At 32.4% G+C, this 13,806-nt stretch overlaps 2 protein-coding genes across 3 annotated transcripts; one reads left to right on the top strand and one right to left on the bottom strand.

The window, feature by feature from the left end:
• Window positions 1–464: 464 nt before the first annotated feature.
• On the top strand, window positions 465–4,553 carry LOC145117688 (dihydrolipoyl dehydrogenase 2, chloroplastic-like). Of its 2 annotated transcripts, none has more exons than XM_079053993.1 (14): window positions 465–1,018; window positions 1,484–1,630; window positions 1,712–1,846; window positions 1,947–2,064; window positions 2,176–2,300; window positions 2,381–2,506; window positions 2,591–2,734; window positions 2,814–2,888; window positions 2,969–3,047; window positions 3,124–3,224; window positions 3,321–3,434; window positions 3,514–3,627; window positions 3,705–3,776; window positions 4,278–4,553. In XM_079053993.1, exons 1-14 carry the CDS (start codon window positions 692–694, stop codon window positions 4,323–4,325), a joined length of 1,725 nt encoding a protein of 574 aa, XP_078910119.1. In that variant the 5' UTR covers window positions 465–691; the 3' UTR covers window positions 4,326–4,553. The 2 variants fall into 2 exon arrangements, with proteins under 2 accessions (XP_078910119.1, XP_078910118.1); XM_079053992.1 differs by lacking the exon at window positions 4,278–4,553 and adding an exon at window positions 3,970–4,251.
• Window positions 4,554–9,876: 5,323 nt separating this feature from the next.
• On the bottom strand, window positions 9,877–10,935 carry LOC145117686 (peroxiredoxin-2-like). Its single transcript, XM_079053990.1, has 3 exons — window positions 10,722–10,935; window positions 10,366–10,445; window positions 9,877–10,275 (listed from the first exon to the last, which is right to left on the bottom strand). The coding sequence occupies exons 1-3, from the start codon at window positions 10,874–10,876 to the stop codon at window positions 10,022–10,024; spliced, it is 489 nt and encodes a 162-aa protein (XP_078910116.1). The 5' UTR covers window positions 10,877–10,935; the 3' UTR covers window positions 9,877–10,021.
• Between the last annotated feature and the right edge of the window lie 2,871 nt (window positions 10,936–13,806).

The raw sequence follows: 13,806 nt of genomic DNA, 5'->3' as shown, positions 1-13,806 counted from the left end.
ACCATTAGGCCATATTAAAAACAATGAATTTGGATGATATTATATGTACAAAGGTAATACCTCATTATTTTTTTTGTATTTATTAAATTTGAATGGTATTTCTTTAAACAATTTTAATATTTTGTTACCAGTTATTTTACCATTAAAAAGATAAAAATTAAACTAAAATAAAGTAAACATATAAAAAATAGTAAGATTTAACCAAAATGTCTAACAATGTGTTTTTAGCAAAATATATATATATATATATATATATATATATATATATATATATATATATAATAATAATTATAATAAAATAAAATAAAAATTGGATTCAGTGTCAAACATATACAAACTTTTGCATATTCTTAAAAAAAACAGTTTATTCAAATATCTATTTTTAGAATTATCTCTGTATCATAAAATCGTTAAAAACGAAAATCATAATCTCTATGTATATGTTTATTTGTAATTATTTTTATTTTGAAGAAAAAAAACGTAGACGCTGTTCAACTTCTCCAACTCTTCCTAACGACCGGAGTCCAAGCCGAGCAAACACTCTCCTCCCCTTTGTTAACTCCGCCCCTTCCAACGGACCTCTCGAAGCTCCCCCATTTCGCCATATATACATCCCTCCCCCCTTCCCTTCCTTTTTCTGTAAAATCTAAGCCTCTCTCTATCTCTCTCTGCTTTCCGATTCTTGTTCAAAATGCAATCTTCAATCTCTCTTTCACTTTCTTCCTCTTCTCCGATCACTGTCAGATCCAACGGTGGAGCAAACTCCGCCGCTTCCGACCTCTTCTTCAGCAACACCGCTACGCCAAGCCAGCTCCGGTTCTGTGGCCTCAGAAGAGAAGCTTTCTCTGGATGCAAGTCCTCTAACAATGCACTTCTATTCAAGCAATTGCGTCCCAAGACTAAGATTTCGGCTTCCTTGTCCACCAACGGAAATTCGTCTAAGGGTTTTGACTATGATCTTGTAATTATTGGAGCTGGTGTTGGTGGTCACGGAGCCGCTCTTCACGCTGTTGAGAAGGTAAATGCAGGCGACGGTTTTTCCTTCCTGTTTGTTTATTCTTACAATTAGTTATGTTTATCGATTGCACATTTAGCAACAATTAAACATTTCCATTGTTGAGGCAAGAAACTCGATTTCAGAATCTCCTTGCATGAATTTGTCCTGTTCTGCGCAATATAGCTGATTTAGTATAGGAATTTTTCAAGTTTGTGAATACTGTTCGTGTGCACATCTCATGAATAGTAAAGAAGTATATTGACTGAACCTATCTAAGTAGAAATTTTATGCGCATCTGTTGTGCTTCATATAACTCTGTTAGAAACGTGGCTCTGTTATTCATTATCACATCACAGGTACTTTTCAGTGTTGATGTGTATGGTTTACAAAGCAATGAAAGGGATAGATGAATAGCTTTTGATGTTTTTTACCTTATATCAAGAAGTTGTATTATTTTCTTCCTAAACTTGAATTTGACATCTGCAGGGTCTGAAAACTGCCATCATCGAAGGTGATGTGGTAGGTGGAACATGTGTTAATCGTGGTTGTGTTCCTTCAAAAGCCCTTCTTGCTGTCAGTGGTCGTATGAGGGAGCTTCAAAATGAACACCATATGAAGTCTTTTGGTTTACAGGTACATCCTTACTCAAAAATATAACAATTAGTCCTTAAATATTTCTATAATTTATTAATCTGTAATAATTCATATTTGCAGGTTGCAGCTGCTGGTTATGACAGACAGGGTGTAGCTGATCATGCACAAAATCTTGCCACAAAAATTCGAAACAATTTAACCAATTCTATGAAATCTCTTGGTGTAGACATATTGACAGGTTTTGGCTCTGTTGTGGTATGTCATAAATTTCTTTCATTTTGAAAAGTTCTCCTTTTTCTTATTATCTGCACTAGATGATCATCATATGATCAAACTGTTATGAACATATTTGCAGGGTCCACAGAAGGTGAAATATGGAAAAGTTGGTGGCACTGAGACAGTTATTACTGCAAAAAACATAATTATAGCTACTGGATCAGTTCCATTTGTCCCTAAGGGAGTTGAAGTTGATGGTAAATGCTTGTTTCTTACAGAACCTTTTTCTATAATAATGGTTTAAAAGGAAAAAAAAAACATTTGAAATGAAAATGGTTTTAATACCTTCATAATATTTACTACTACAGGTAAAACTGTCATAACAAGTGATCATGCACTAAAACTAGAAACAGTACCAGAATGGATAGTTATTGTAGGAAGTGGTTACATTGGTCTTGAATTCAGTGATGTGTATACAGCACTTGGAAGTGAGGTAAGTATTACTAATCCTTTTTGAACATATAAACATTATTTATATGATGAAGCTTCTGATTATGAGTTTTTGTCTCACAGGTGACATTTGTAGAAGCTTTAGATCAGTTAATGCCTGGATTCGACCCTGAAATTGGGAAATTAGCTCAAAGGGTTCTCATAAATCCTCGAAAGATTGACTATCATACTGGTGTATTTGCAACCAAGGTTCATAAACTTTTAACCCCCCTTTTTTTTTCTGTTGGCATCAATGTTCATGTTTGTTCAGTTATTATTATTTTGTATTGACAGATAACTCCAGCTAAAGATGGTAAACCTGTAACAATTGAGCTTATTGATGCCAAAACAAAGGAACCAAAAGATACATTGGAAGTAGATGCTGCTCTCATTGCAACTGGAAGAGCACCATTCACAAATGGGCTTGGTTTGGAGAATGTATGTGAATCTAGCAATTACTACATCTAAGATCTTATGTGTAAAGATTTTTATTATTATTTGGTTTCTCTTGTTATAGGTAAATGTAGAAACACAACGTGGTTTTATTCCTGTTGATGAGCGCATGCGAGTTATTGACTCCAAGGGCGAATTGGTAATTAACATTCTCTATCTATCTTTCCTTTTTTTTAACATTCCATTTGTTTACATTTACTTTATGTTATTGTTGTTCAGGTCCCTCATTTGTATTGCATTGGTGATGCTAATGGAAAAATGATGCTTGCTCATGCAGCAAGTGCACAGGGGATTTCAGGTAAAGATTTTGTTTACTTTTAGTTGAATGATTTATCTGTTACGTGTGTGAATTGACAATTGTACCCTTAACATAGTTGTTGAGCAAGTTTCTGGGAAAGACCATGTCCTAAATCATCTAAGCATCCCTGCTGCATGTTTTACTCATCCTGAAATCAGCATGGTTGGGTTAACAGAGGTATGTTCTTTTTCATTTTTGTATTATTTTTCAATTTGTTTATAAAAAAAATAAAAATATATGAGAAGTTTTTTTTGTTATAACCCTACCCTGCAGCCACAAGCAAGAGAAAAAGCTGAGAAGGAAGGATTTGAAATCAGTATTGCCAAAACTAGCTTCAAGGCTAACACTAAAGCCCTTGCTGAAAATGAAGGAGAGGGGATTGCTAAGGTTATTTCATGCATTAAAAAAAAAAAAAAAAAAAAAGTTATTGTAAGTTTACTCATTATGTTTTGGTTTTTGTGTGCAGATGATTTATAGACCTGATAATGGAGAGATTCTTGGAGTTCATATATTTGGAATGCATGCTGCAGACCTTATTCATGAAGCATCAAATGCTATTGCTCTTGGAACACGTATCCAGGTTTGGATTTATTTACCATTTATCATTATTTATTTACCATTTATCATTAATTATAACATTGGAATGGAATGATGCAGGATATCAAATATGCTGTTCATGCTCATCCAACTTTGTCTGAAGTGATTGATGAACTATTCAAATCAGCCAAGGTAATCTCAATCTCCTCATACTTCAAATAAAGTATTTTAGGTCCAAGAAATGTCTTAAACAACATTAGAGAAACAATAGAAAGTCTGACATTAGTTCCAGTCCAGTGCATGTCAAACACAGTACAACCTGTTATGTCATGTCATGTCATGTCTTACATGACAAACCTTACGATTGTTCATGTACAAATTGCAGGTAAGAGGGAAAGCCTCATTAGTTCCTCCTCAACTCACATTCTCACTCGTTTTAAAATGGTATAAATATAATAAGACCAACAAATAACACACCAATTCTTGAATCAAGATACCCATGGGGATTTTTCCATAACTTTTCCAAATATACCCTTCCACAAGTTTTCCAAAATCCAAATATATCCTTTTATGTCATTTTACGTTTGTTATCTATTACTTTATCAACTAACAGCTAACTTTTCAGCTACTCAGTCTTTTGACTGACTTAGAAACTTCGAAACGATACGCATTTTTTGTTTTGTTATTGTGCAGGTTAAAAATGAGGTTTCTAGTGCGGTTGCTGAGCCAGTTCCAGTCTAAGCTTGTCAATGGTCAAGAAACCGTGGATCTTTCTTAATGACGATGCACCAAGACATATTTTTCTGGAGCACATGCTAATTATGTATCTGAGTGATTGAAAATTTTCGATTTTTGTTGTCTGAAAATTCTGGATTTTGTAATAAGAGAGGGATAGAGAAATGACAAACATATGAGTTTAAGATGGGATTTTAAATAATCAATTATTAAAGAAAGAGGATGTAGTATCAACTGTTGTTTATTTAGAATTTTAGATTAATGATTATTGTGATTTATATACTTGGGAACTGATCATAGTTAATTCATGTACCATACATCAAAGCTTCACATACGATTCGTTTAATTTATAGTCCGGACAAGGAAAAAAAAAATATGTCATTTAAAAGTAATTTGTCAAAAAAGTTCAAAATAAAACAAATTTTAAAATATTCTATATAAGACTATCCCCATTAGCCGCTCAATCTAACCCAATTTTTTTATAAAAAATTAATTCTCTTTCCACCCAACCCAATTCAATTATTCAATCTAAACCAATCCAATTTTATATTAAAAAATTTATAAAAAAATATTAATATTGGTCTTGTTCTGTGGAGAAAAATAAATTATATATTTCAGTATATTTTATTTGATTTTTTACCAAGTATAAAAAGTAGTTATTAACTAAATTAGATTTAAATATAAAAGTTAATTTAAGTCCACTATCTAAAAGGGACACTTGACAACATAAAGAAATAAAAATGCACAAATCTTTTGGTGAGCCTTTTGGTGAACAGCTCGTTGGGGAAATATGTTTCATTGAATCATTTTTATTTTTCCTTTCTAATTTTAGATCACTAAATATATTTCATTTTTATTTCCCAAAAGATCACCAATGGGATAGTCTAACATTGAGGTCGCATGGTCTTTTATTGTTTCTTATTTTCATAACTATATATTGAAAATTTTACAATCTTTTATGTTTGCCGAAATATGACATGTTAAGACAATGATAAATTTTATGAGGGGCTTTATAAAAGTTTTAAGATAGATAAAAGATGAATTGGTTAATAAAAAAAGTTTTGAAAATGTTAACCATTGTAGAATTGTGATAATTTTTTTTTGTTTACTATAGATTAATTATAGATTAATGGAAAATAAGTTTTTAAGAGATTAACAGTTGGAGATGACGTAAATGATTGAAACGATATCTACAAAACCTCTGTATTCTAATGGCCAAAAAATATACAATAAGTTATTCCAATGACCTAAAGATATACAATAATATTATAATCAAACATTTGACCAAATGCGAGGGCAACATATTAGGGGGGCATAAATTTAGTTCATTAAGAACTATATATATATTATGTTGGCCCAAAAGTTTAGTCCACGAGCAAGAAGTTCAGTCGATTGTGTGGAGGCAAGAGCGAAGCGTGACAGGTGAGCACCAAATAATTGAAGCCCTTTGAGAATTGCAATCGCCAAATCGGTAAATCCAATCACTCCCTAGAAAAACGTACAAGTTCGTAGAAATAGAGGAGTCGGATCTAAAGTCTAAGCGGGTGTTTTGGGAATGCTTTTTAAAATAACGTATTAACTTATTGATTTTTCAAAAATTCAATATGTTAAAAAAGTGTTTGGCTTCTTAAAATAGTGTTTTTCAATTGGCTTTTTGCAAGGCAATATATAAAGTTAGTGATTCATGGCTTAAAAAGCCAATAAGGACTTTTTCCATAAACACTTTTGTGGTTAAAAAACACTTAAATCAACTGAACTGATTAAGTGATTATGTTTACCATCAATCTACATCTGATTTTTGTTCTTTATTCTCATTAATTTTTGTCATATAAACCTACTGTTGCACTTAATCGATAATCTCATAGTATTGCGATTTAAGATTTGTGTGCAAGTTGAAGTTCGATTTCCGATTTGATTTTGTTTAACCTGAAGCAAACCTCCGAGGGCAACGAAAGTAGAAAGGACTTGTTGGATTTTCCGATTTCTGATTTCTCTTCAACTAATTTGGGTGAGCTTTATTTTTCTTAATCTAATACTAATTTCGTTCCAAACTGCCGCCATCAATCATCATATCTTAATTTGATTTTGTGTTTTTGTCAGGAGTTTGATTTTTACCTATAGGAGTTCCATTACAATAGAAAATACATTATTGGATAATGGATATTTCGATTTATGATTTCTCTTCACAGTTCAACTAATTTGGGTGAGTTCGATCAAGTCCCGAGGTCTGATTTCTCCTCTGTTTGGCGAGAAAACAAGGAGCCGAAGAGTTAGAAACACATCAAACTAATGGTAAGTAAAAAGCTTCTGTAATTTGTAAAATCTCTAAATATTTGAGTCGAACTTTTGGAAAGATTTCTGAAATCGATTTGGTGTTGTGTTTCTTACTGTTAATGTGTAATTTCTTTTGTACCGGTGGCTGAAAATTACAAGCCCTATGACCCTTTATATAGCTGCTAAGAAACCCTAGATTTGAAAATAAAATAATATTATTTCGAATCCTGGTAATTATCTATTTTCCTTATTAATTAGAGCATTCTAGATTGCCATCCAAGGCATCCAAAACCATCTAAGCCATGGAGGTTTCTAAAATCACTCTTTTGCTCAACTATTAAGCAATTACCAAGCAGTCATTGCACTTCTAATTAATTTCAATTGATCCAAAATTAATTCCAAATTAATCAGGTGTGACATGAACTATATAAGAGGCTTATGTAGCCAAAATTGGATTTATTTCTCTTATGTGTTGAGAGCTAGACATCTAATGCACATTACCCAAAGTTGAACACCAAATGAGATTGATTGTGATCTAAGTCTCGTGTTCAACAGGATGTCTGTAACAAAAGGATAACTGATAAACTTACCTTATACATCAATTATAGTTTTAAGCTTTTGGGAATTGGATGTGGATGAATAACATTATTCATTGTATGCTATTGGGGGAAATGAAATGTTGCTAGACGTTCACCGTCGTCTATATCAACCTATGACGAGTCTTGTTTAAGTGGGAGATTGAAAGATATGTATGCCCAAGAGTCATTATAGAATGATATTTTGCTAATGACATATGATCATATATGGTCACACCTTATAGCAATGTACTACTTATTAATTATTAATTAGAGTAATTTGATTATTAATAAATATAATCAACACGTGTATTTAATTGGAAAATTATTATTTTATGAAAATAATATTTTAACAACTAATTGGGAATTATTGTTTCTAGGAAATAATAATAAAATAAAATAAAAATTAGTTGTATTCATATGGTATGAAAGAAAATATATATATATATATATATATATATATATATATATATATATATATGTGTGTGTGTGTGTGTGTGTGTCATATACATTTATTTGGACACTTTGAGTAATCATCTAGTTGCTACATGTAACTAGTTAGTTGGAACTTGGAAGATTGAGTGAAAAACACATTAGCCTTCTTATCACCTCCTTAAAGCCATAAACTCCATGAAGGAGGGTGATGGTTGCTTGTTTGACTTTGTGATTCACCCATGCCTTCTTATAAGTCTTAATCTTGCATTTAAAGATGGTATGATCCTTCTTACATGTAAGGTAGTATATAAAGAAAAGTTAGTGACAAAAACCAACTAGGTTTTTTTTTCACTCTTTCTTCTCTTCTTTTCTCTCCAAAAACCGAGAGCAACTTGGTGCTCTCCCATCTCATCTCTTGCACTGTGTAGTATCGAGTTTAAGGGATTACTAGTTGTTTCTCCTTAAAACTTATTTGATACATGTCTTTTAAGGCTTAAGAACAACTAATTACAAGTGAAGACTAACATCTCAAAGTGGTTTATCCTTACTTGGTGAATACATTATAGAGAGCTTCTACTTTGAAGTCTTTGCCATCTTCATCAACTTCCAATCTCCTGAGAAAAATCAAAGTCTTTATAGTTGTGTTTTAATCTTTCCATGCTTTGCGAAAAGATCGTTGATGGGTATAACATGGTTTTATTGATATTCTTTTAAAATGCTTTCGTTGCTAACCTCGTAGTTTTGACACTATAATTGTACTATTTTTTAATATAAACCCAACACCAGCATGGTACTTCAAGCCAATCAACTGTTTAGCTAATAACAACTTATTGTTCCTAGATTTCTGAGCATACAAATGCTCAAGCTTGTTCCACAAAGTACGAGCATAAGTCTTCGTGCTAATATGGTTAAAAACATTATCATAAACCCATTGTTGAATTTATCTACAAGCCTTTCTATGCAAAATATTCCACTTTGCATTTGTTTTATCCCCAGGTTTGTCGATACTAAATACGGGCAAATAATAATTCTTCACATAAAGAAGGTCTTCCATCTTGCTTTTCCAAACATGATAATTAGAACCATTCAAATTGGCAATCCTACTTGTATTAGCTTCCATTGTTCAAACAAATAACCCAATAACAAAAACAAATAACCTAATAACAAGAACCAATGCTCTAATATCAATATTATGAGAAAACCACAACTACAACGGTAAATAACAATGCGAAAATAAACTTCGTTTGGCTAACATTTCTCGACTCAAATGAACATTTGAGGATGCAAACAAATAAGGTATTTTTCAATTGCAACAAAACCAGTCCTAATGAAATTTGTATAACCTTATAATCAGCCCAAAACAATAAGTGATCAATCAATATGAGACACCAAAATTTTAGCGTGAAAACCCCCTCAAAACAAGAGTAAAAACCACGGGACTACTAGAACCGTTTCAAATTCACTATCACCAATATTTGAGAAATACAAAATCTTCTCCATATATACTTAGAGGCATAGAATAATCATCATACACTTGGATCAAATTACTTTGTATGAAATCAAATAAACAAAAGGCAAAGAGGAATATCACATAATATGTTGCTAATTTCCAGCAGCAAATAGTAGCAACATTTCTCAAGTCTGTGGAGTTGATCTCGAAAATTCAAGCGGACAATATGAAGATCTCAATGTCCAAAAATCAAAGAAAACGAACCGTTGGATCTCCTAGAAATGAAGAAACGCTATATGGGTCTCAAGAAATCCAAAAAGGAGAAAAAACCCTTTCTTTTCTCTTCTTTTGCTCTCCGCTTTTGGTGTTGCTGCGAATTTGTGAGTTAAAAAACTATTTTCTTATCTTCTTTTATAACTTATATAAATTGTAAAAAATAAACATTTATTTTTAAAGGTTTTTACCAATTTCTTTTACATCATTATGTTATAATAACTATAAATAAATTCAAAACATAATGACTAATTTCAATATATTACAACTAATCATTATTATATTTATAATACAACGATACAACTAAAATATACTAAGAACTATATAATAACACGAAAAATCAAATCCCATACAACTTAAATATAACTACACAAGTATACTAACATAAAGTATTAGTATAATACCAAACATCAAATCCTCACGAGTATGATTCAATCCATCATCATTTTAATACCATTTTGGTGTATATGATTAGTACAATGGGATTCTGTGTTAGGTTAGAGATACCTTGAGTAGAAGAGCAGCAAAATTTATACTTTACAAAGTGAAATAAAAGTGTAAATCTGAATCCCGTTTATTTAAAATAAAACGCACCTCATACATAGTCATCTTTTAATTCTCTTCTACAAGTATTAGAGAAGATACTACTCAATGAAGAGGAAACATTAAGAGAGAAAGTTTGACACATTACAGATTTACAGAGCCGCTAAGATATCATCTGCACTGGACACTGTGAATTCACCACCGGATTCAATGTTCGCAGCCACCACCTTCAAATTATCCACCAACAACGCAAACCTTCGTGAACGAACCCCAAGCCCTTTCTCTGAAAGGTCTAGCTCCAACCCAAGTGCGTAAGTGTATTTCGCAGCTCCATCAGCAAGAAACTTCACGTTCTTTGTCTCTGGGTATGACTTCTTCCATGCCTTCATCACAAAAGGATCGTTTACTGCAAATGAAAATGAAACCAAGAAGATTACTTCCGTAATTAACAATTTAAAAACTAAGAACAGACACTAAATTCACACTTATGGTTTACCGCTGATCAACAGAAGCTCCTCTACGCCTTTTGATTTAAGCTCGTCGGATTTCTCAATGAAGCCCGGGACATGCTTCATACTGTTCCAACCAAATAAACGATTACAACTTTGATGAACAAAGAAGAAGATCAAATTCGACATTTAAGAGGACAAATGACACAAATCATATAAATTTATCATCAACAGTCCTCTTCTATTAGGGATTCATTTAGTAAAGCCCTAAAATTTGAAATTGATACGAGATATATATGATTTAGATACATAAAATCATTAATGCTTTCTCCAATTGCTAAGAATCAAGCTTATGAACAACTGAAGTTTCATTTGAGAATGGGCAAAATGGAATTCGGGATACCTGCAAGTTGGAGTGAAGGCGCCGGGGACGCCAAAGAGAACGACCTTTTTGCCGGCGGCGAGAGAGTGGACAGAAACCTGTTGCATCTGATCTTGCTCATCGAAGTAGGCAAGAGTCCCGTCGGGGATCGTGTCACCAACAGCAATCGGAGCCATTTCAGCAAGAATGATTCGATTGAACGGTGATCAGCGGCTGATGAATTTAAGGAGTAGAGTGGAGCGGATTTTATTGGAATTCATTAACCAAAGTTGAAAACTTTTGGGGTCCGGCTATGCAGCTTAATTTTATTTAATACAGATTGACTGAGTAACCAAGATTCGTTGCCCGACTCATGGAATTTTAAAAGAATAAATTACGACGGTTTGATCCTAATTATATATAAGATTTAATTTTGAGGCTTCTTAAGAAGAGTATCTGACCGGGGTATTGTTCATCGGGTTTAATCTTTCAATCCGTTCTAACGCTTCTAAACACCGTCATTCCCTCCCGATTAGAATATATCACCGCCTCCATCTATCTCTCATCAACCCCTAATTTGGTGCTCACTTCTCCGTCTCCGCCTCTGCCTCTCACATCTTCGTCATCAACAACAGTTCGCATGCTCTGCTCTCCTTAAAGACAAAGATTCTTCATCTTCATCCTAATCGCAACATAACAACCCACGTCTGAAGGTGGAAAATATCATGCTTCTCGATTGCAAACCATTATCGTTTGTGTCAACCCATCACCGTCAAATTTCTAAATTGGTATATATATTTGAATTAAAAACAAAATCTTTTTGGGTTGCCCTCAAAACTAGCAATTGAATTGATGACTTTGAGAGAGAGAGAGAGAGAGAGTAATTTATTGATTTATTATATGATTAGTAAATAGCAATATATGATTTATTAATATATTATGAGATTATATTAATTAGAAATAATATTATTTAATTAAAAATTAATTAGAATTAATTTTAGGATTATTTGGATTAATTAAAAGTACAAGGACTAAAACCGTAATTGTTCAATAGTTAAACAAGAGAGTAACTCTAGAATATTCCTATGGTTGGCCGAAAATCGGAGGCTCCCTAGGGTTTCTGAAATATTCCATATGGATAATATGGATCATTAGGAAGGTAGATAATTTCGGATTTTAAATAATATTATTTTATTTCAAATTAGACATCACATTTTTGGCTACCCATACTCCTAGAAGGATAACCGAAAATCATCCCCTCTCCTCTTTGTTTCTCTCTTTCTCTCTCTCTCCCCCTCTCTCTCTTTCTCTCTTTCTCTCTCTCTCTCTCTCTCTCTCTCTCTCTCTCTCTCTTCAAGTTTCCTTAGTTGTTAGGGTTTGAGTGTGAACCATCAGAGTCACGAGATTTTTGGTGCTTGCTTCAAAGAGTTTTTGAAGAAGGATTTTATTGGTTATTTACAAGTATAATAAAAAGGTATGTGAACCCTAACCCTCTTATGAATTTCGATTAGACTAGGGTTTCCATAGGGTTCCTTGATGTTCATAGATCATAGCATTCAATAGTGAATACATAGATCCAATTAGGTTGCATGTGAACTCAAGAGTTAAGTTATTTTCCGCTACATATTTTTGTAACCTATAAAACCTATATTAATGGGATCAGAGCCCAATGTTTTCAATTGAATATGCATAATAGTTGAATAGATCAAATTAGGGTTTATAGAAATTAAACCCTAAGGCTTGGAATTTTCGACTTGGGCTAGGGTTCTTGAAACCCTGGCATCCTTCCTTAAATTTGAAATTATTTAGGGTTTGTTAGGGTTTCTTATTTGATAATTATTGTTTTAATTGGTTAAAATAGAATAATTAAAATTAGATAACCCAATACCCTTAATTTTCAAAATTTAGTAGGTATTGGATTAGGATTATATTTAAACTATTTGATTAACAGATTTACAGTAAATAATTATTTAATCCTATTGTGATTTAAATTAATTTAATTAATTGTTAATTAAAAGATAAAGATTAAATCATAATTGGTTTAATTTTAAATTAAATTAATTTTTATTAATTTTCAAAAATTTAATATTAAAGCTAGTATTTTAGAAAAGTTTTAAAATACACCTTATATATACTATTAAAAGTTTAATATATTATATGTATAAGAAAACTCAATCAAATCGCTACTACGCCTCATTCACGAAGTTATACTATAAAGGGGTATAAGGAAGTGACCTATAAAATGACCGCCATTGGGTGTCCACTCTCACTCACCACTCCTGTGTATGGTGGATGGTCGTTAGCCGAACGAATTTGATAGGACATAATATCATAAAAGTATAATGATACAAAAGTACTAGAACTTTCTTTAAAAATTTCACTCTACTTACTTTAGTAAAAAATATGAAAAGTATGCTAATCCATGAAAACGCACATCATACTTTAATATGTCGTTAGTGGAGTGTACGTGGTTAATCGGCATACTAATAGGGACTTTGAAGACAAATGATGGACATCTTGAAAATTATCATTGTTAATGGAGCGTTTGTAGTTAACCGACACATTAATTAGAGACGATAAAAGACATCGAGGTTTCCAAGCATGTTTGCATGGTTATTCACATCTTGTTTGTGATCCGTGGCATCCTAGTCACAAATAAAAGAGCATAATCTGAGATTAAACATACCATTGATAAGATTCAATGAATCCCAAAAGATCTAAGAATTTCATAGTTTGAAATTTGTGAATTGTTTTACCTACCTTCATAAATTTGTGATAAGATTACGACATCCATCTTCTTAGTTGTGAATTATTATATTGGATCCTAGCCTTAAATATTTATTATGGGTTAAAATATTAAGGATTTATGTCATCTAACTAAAACTACTTTTTCTCGATAGATGTCTAATCCTGGTGATGCTCCTGCTTCTCAAACCTCCACCCATAACTCGAACTTCTAATTACTTTTGATCGTGTCCAATGTGACATTGGATGGAACCAATTACAATGATTGGATGCGCAACATCAAGATGGCTAATCGATTCGAGGGCAAAGAGTATGTCCTTGAAAAACAACTTATTGAAATTGATGAGTCCACTGCTACTCCTGAAGAAATCATCTCCTTCAA

Source organism: Lactuca virosa, chromosome 5 (genome assembly GCF_052849685.1).
Source record: "Lactuca virosa cultivar CGN04683 chromosome 5, Lactuca_virosa_CGN04683_v6, whole genome shotgun sequence".
NCBI lineage: Eukaryota > Viridiplantae > Streptophyta > Magnoliopsida > Asterales > Asteraceae > Lactuca > Lactuca virosa.
This window is presented reverse-complemented; position numbering and strand designations above follow the sequence as displayed.

Bases quoted from the DNA above. Each gene is read 5' to 3' on its own strand.
- LOC145117688 (XM_079053992.1), top strand. From the start codon at position 692: ATGCAATCTTCAATCTCTCTTTCACTTTCTTCCTCTTCTCCGATCACT. The intron at 1,631-1,711 runs GTACATCCTTAC...TCATATTTGCAG, and splicing joins TGAAGTCTTTTGGTTTACAG to GTTGCAGCTGCTGGTTATGA. The intron at 2,507-2,590 runs GTTCATAAACTT...TTGTATTGACAG, and splicing joins CTGGTGTATTTGCAACCAAG to ATAACTCCAGCTAAAGATGG.
- LOC145117686 (XM_079053990.1), bottom strand. From the start codon at position 10,876: ATGGCTCCGATTGCTGTTGGTGACACGATCCCCGACGGGACTCTTGCC. The intron at 10,446-10,721 runs GTATCCCGAATT...TGGTTGGAACAG, and splicing joins GCCTTCACTCCAACTTGCAG to TATGAAGCATGTCCCGGGCT. The intron at 10,276-10,365 runs GTAAACCATAAG...TTTCATTTGCAG, and splicing joins GGAGCTTCTGTTGATCAGCG to TAAACGATCCTTTTGTGATG.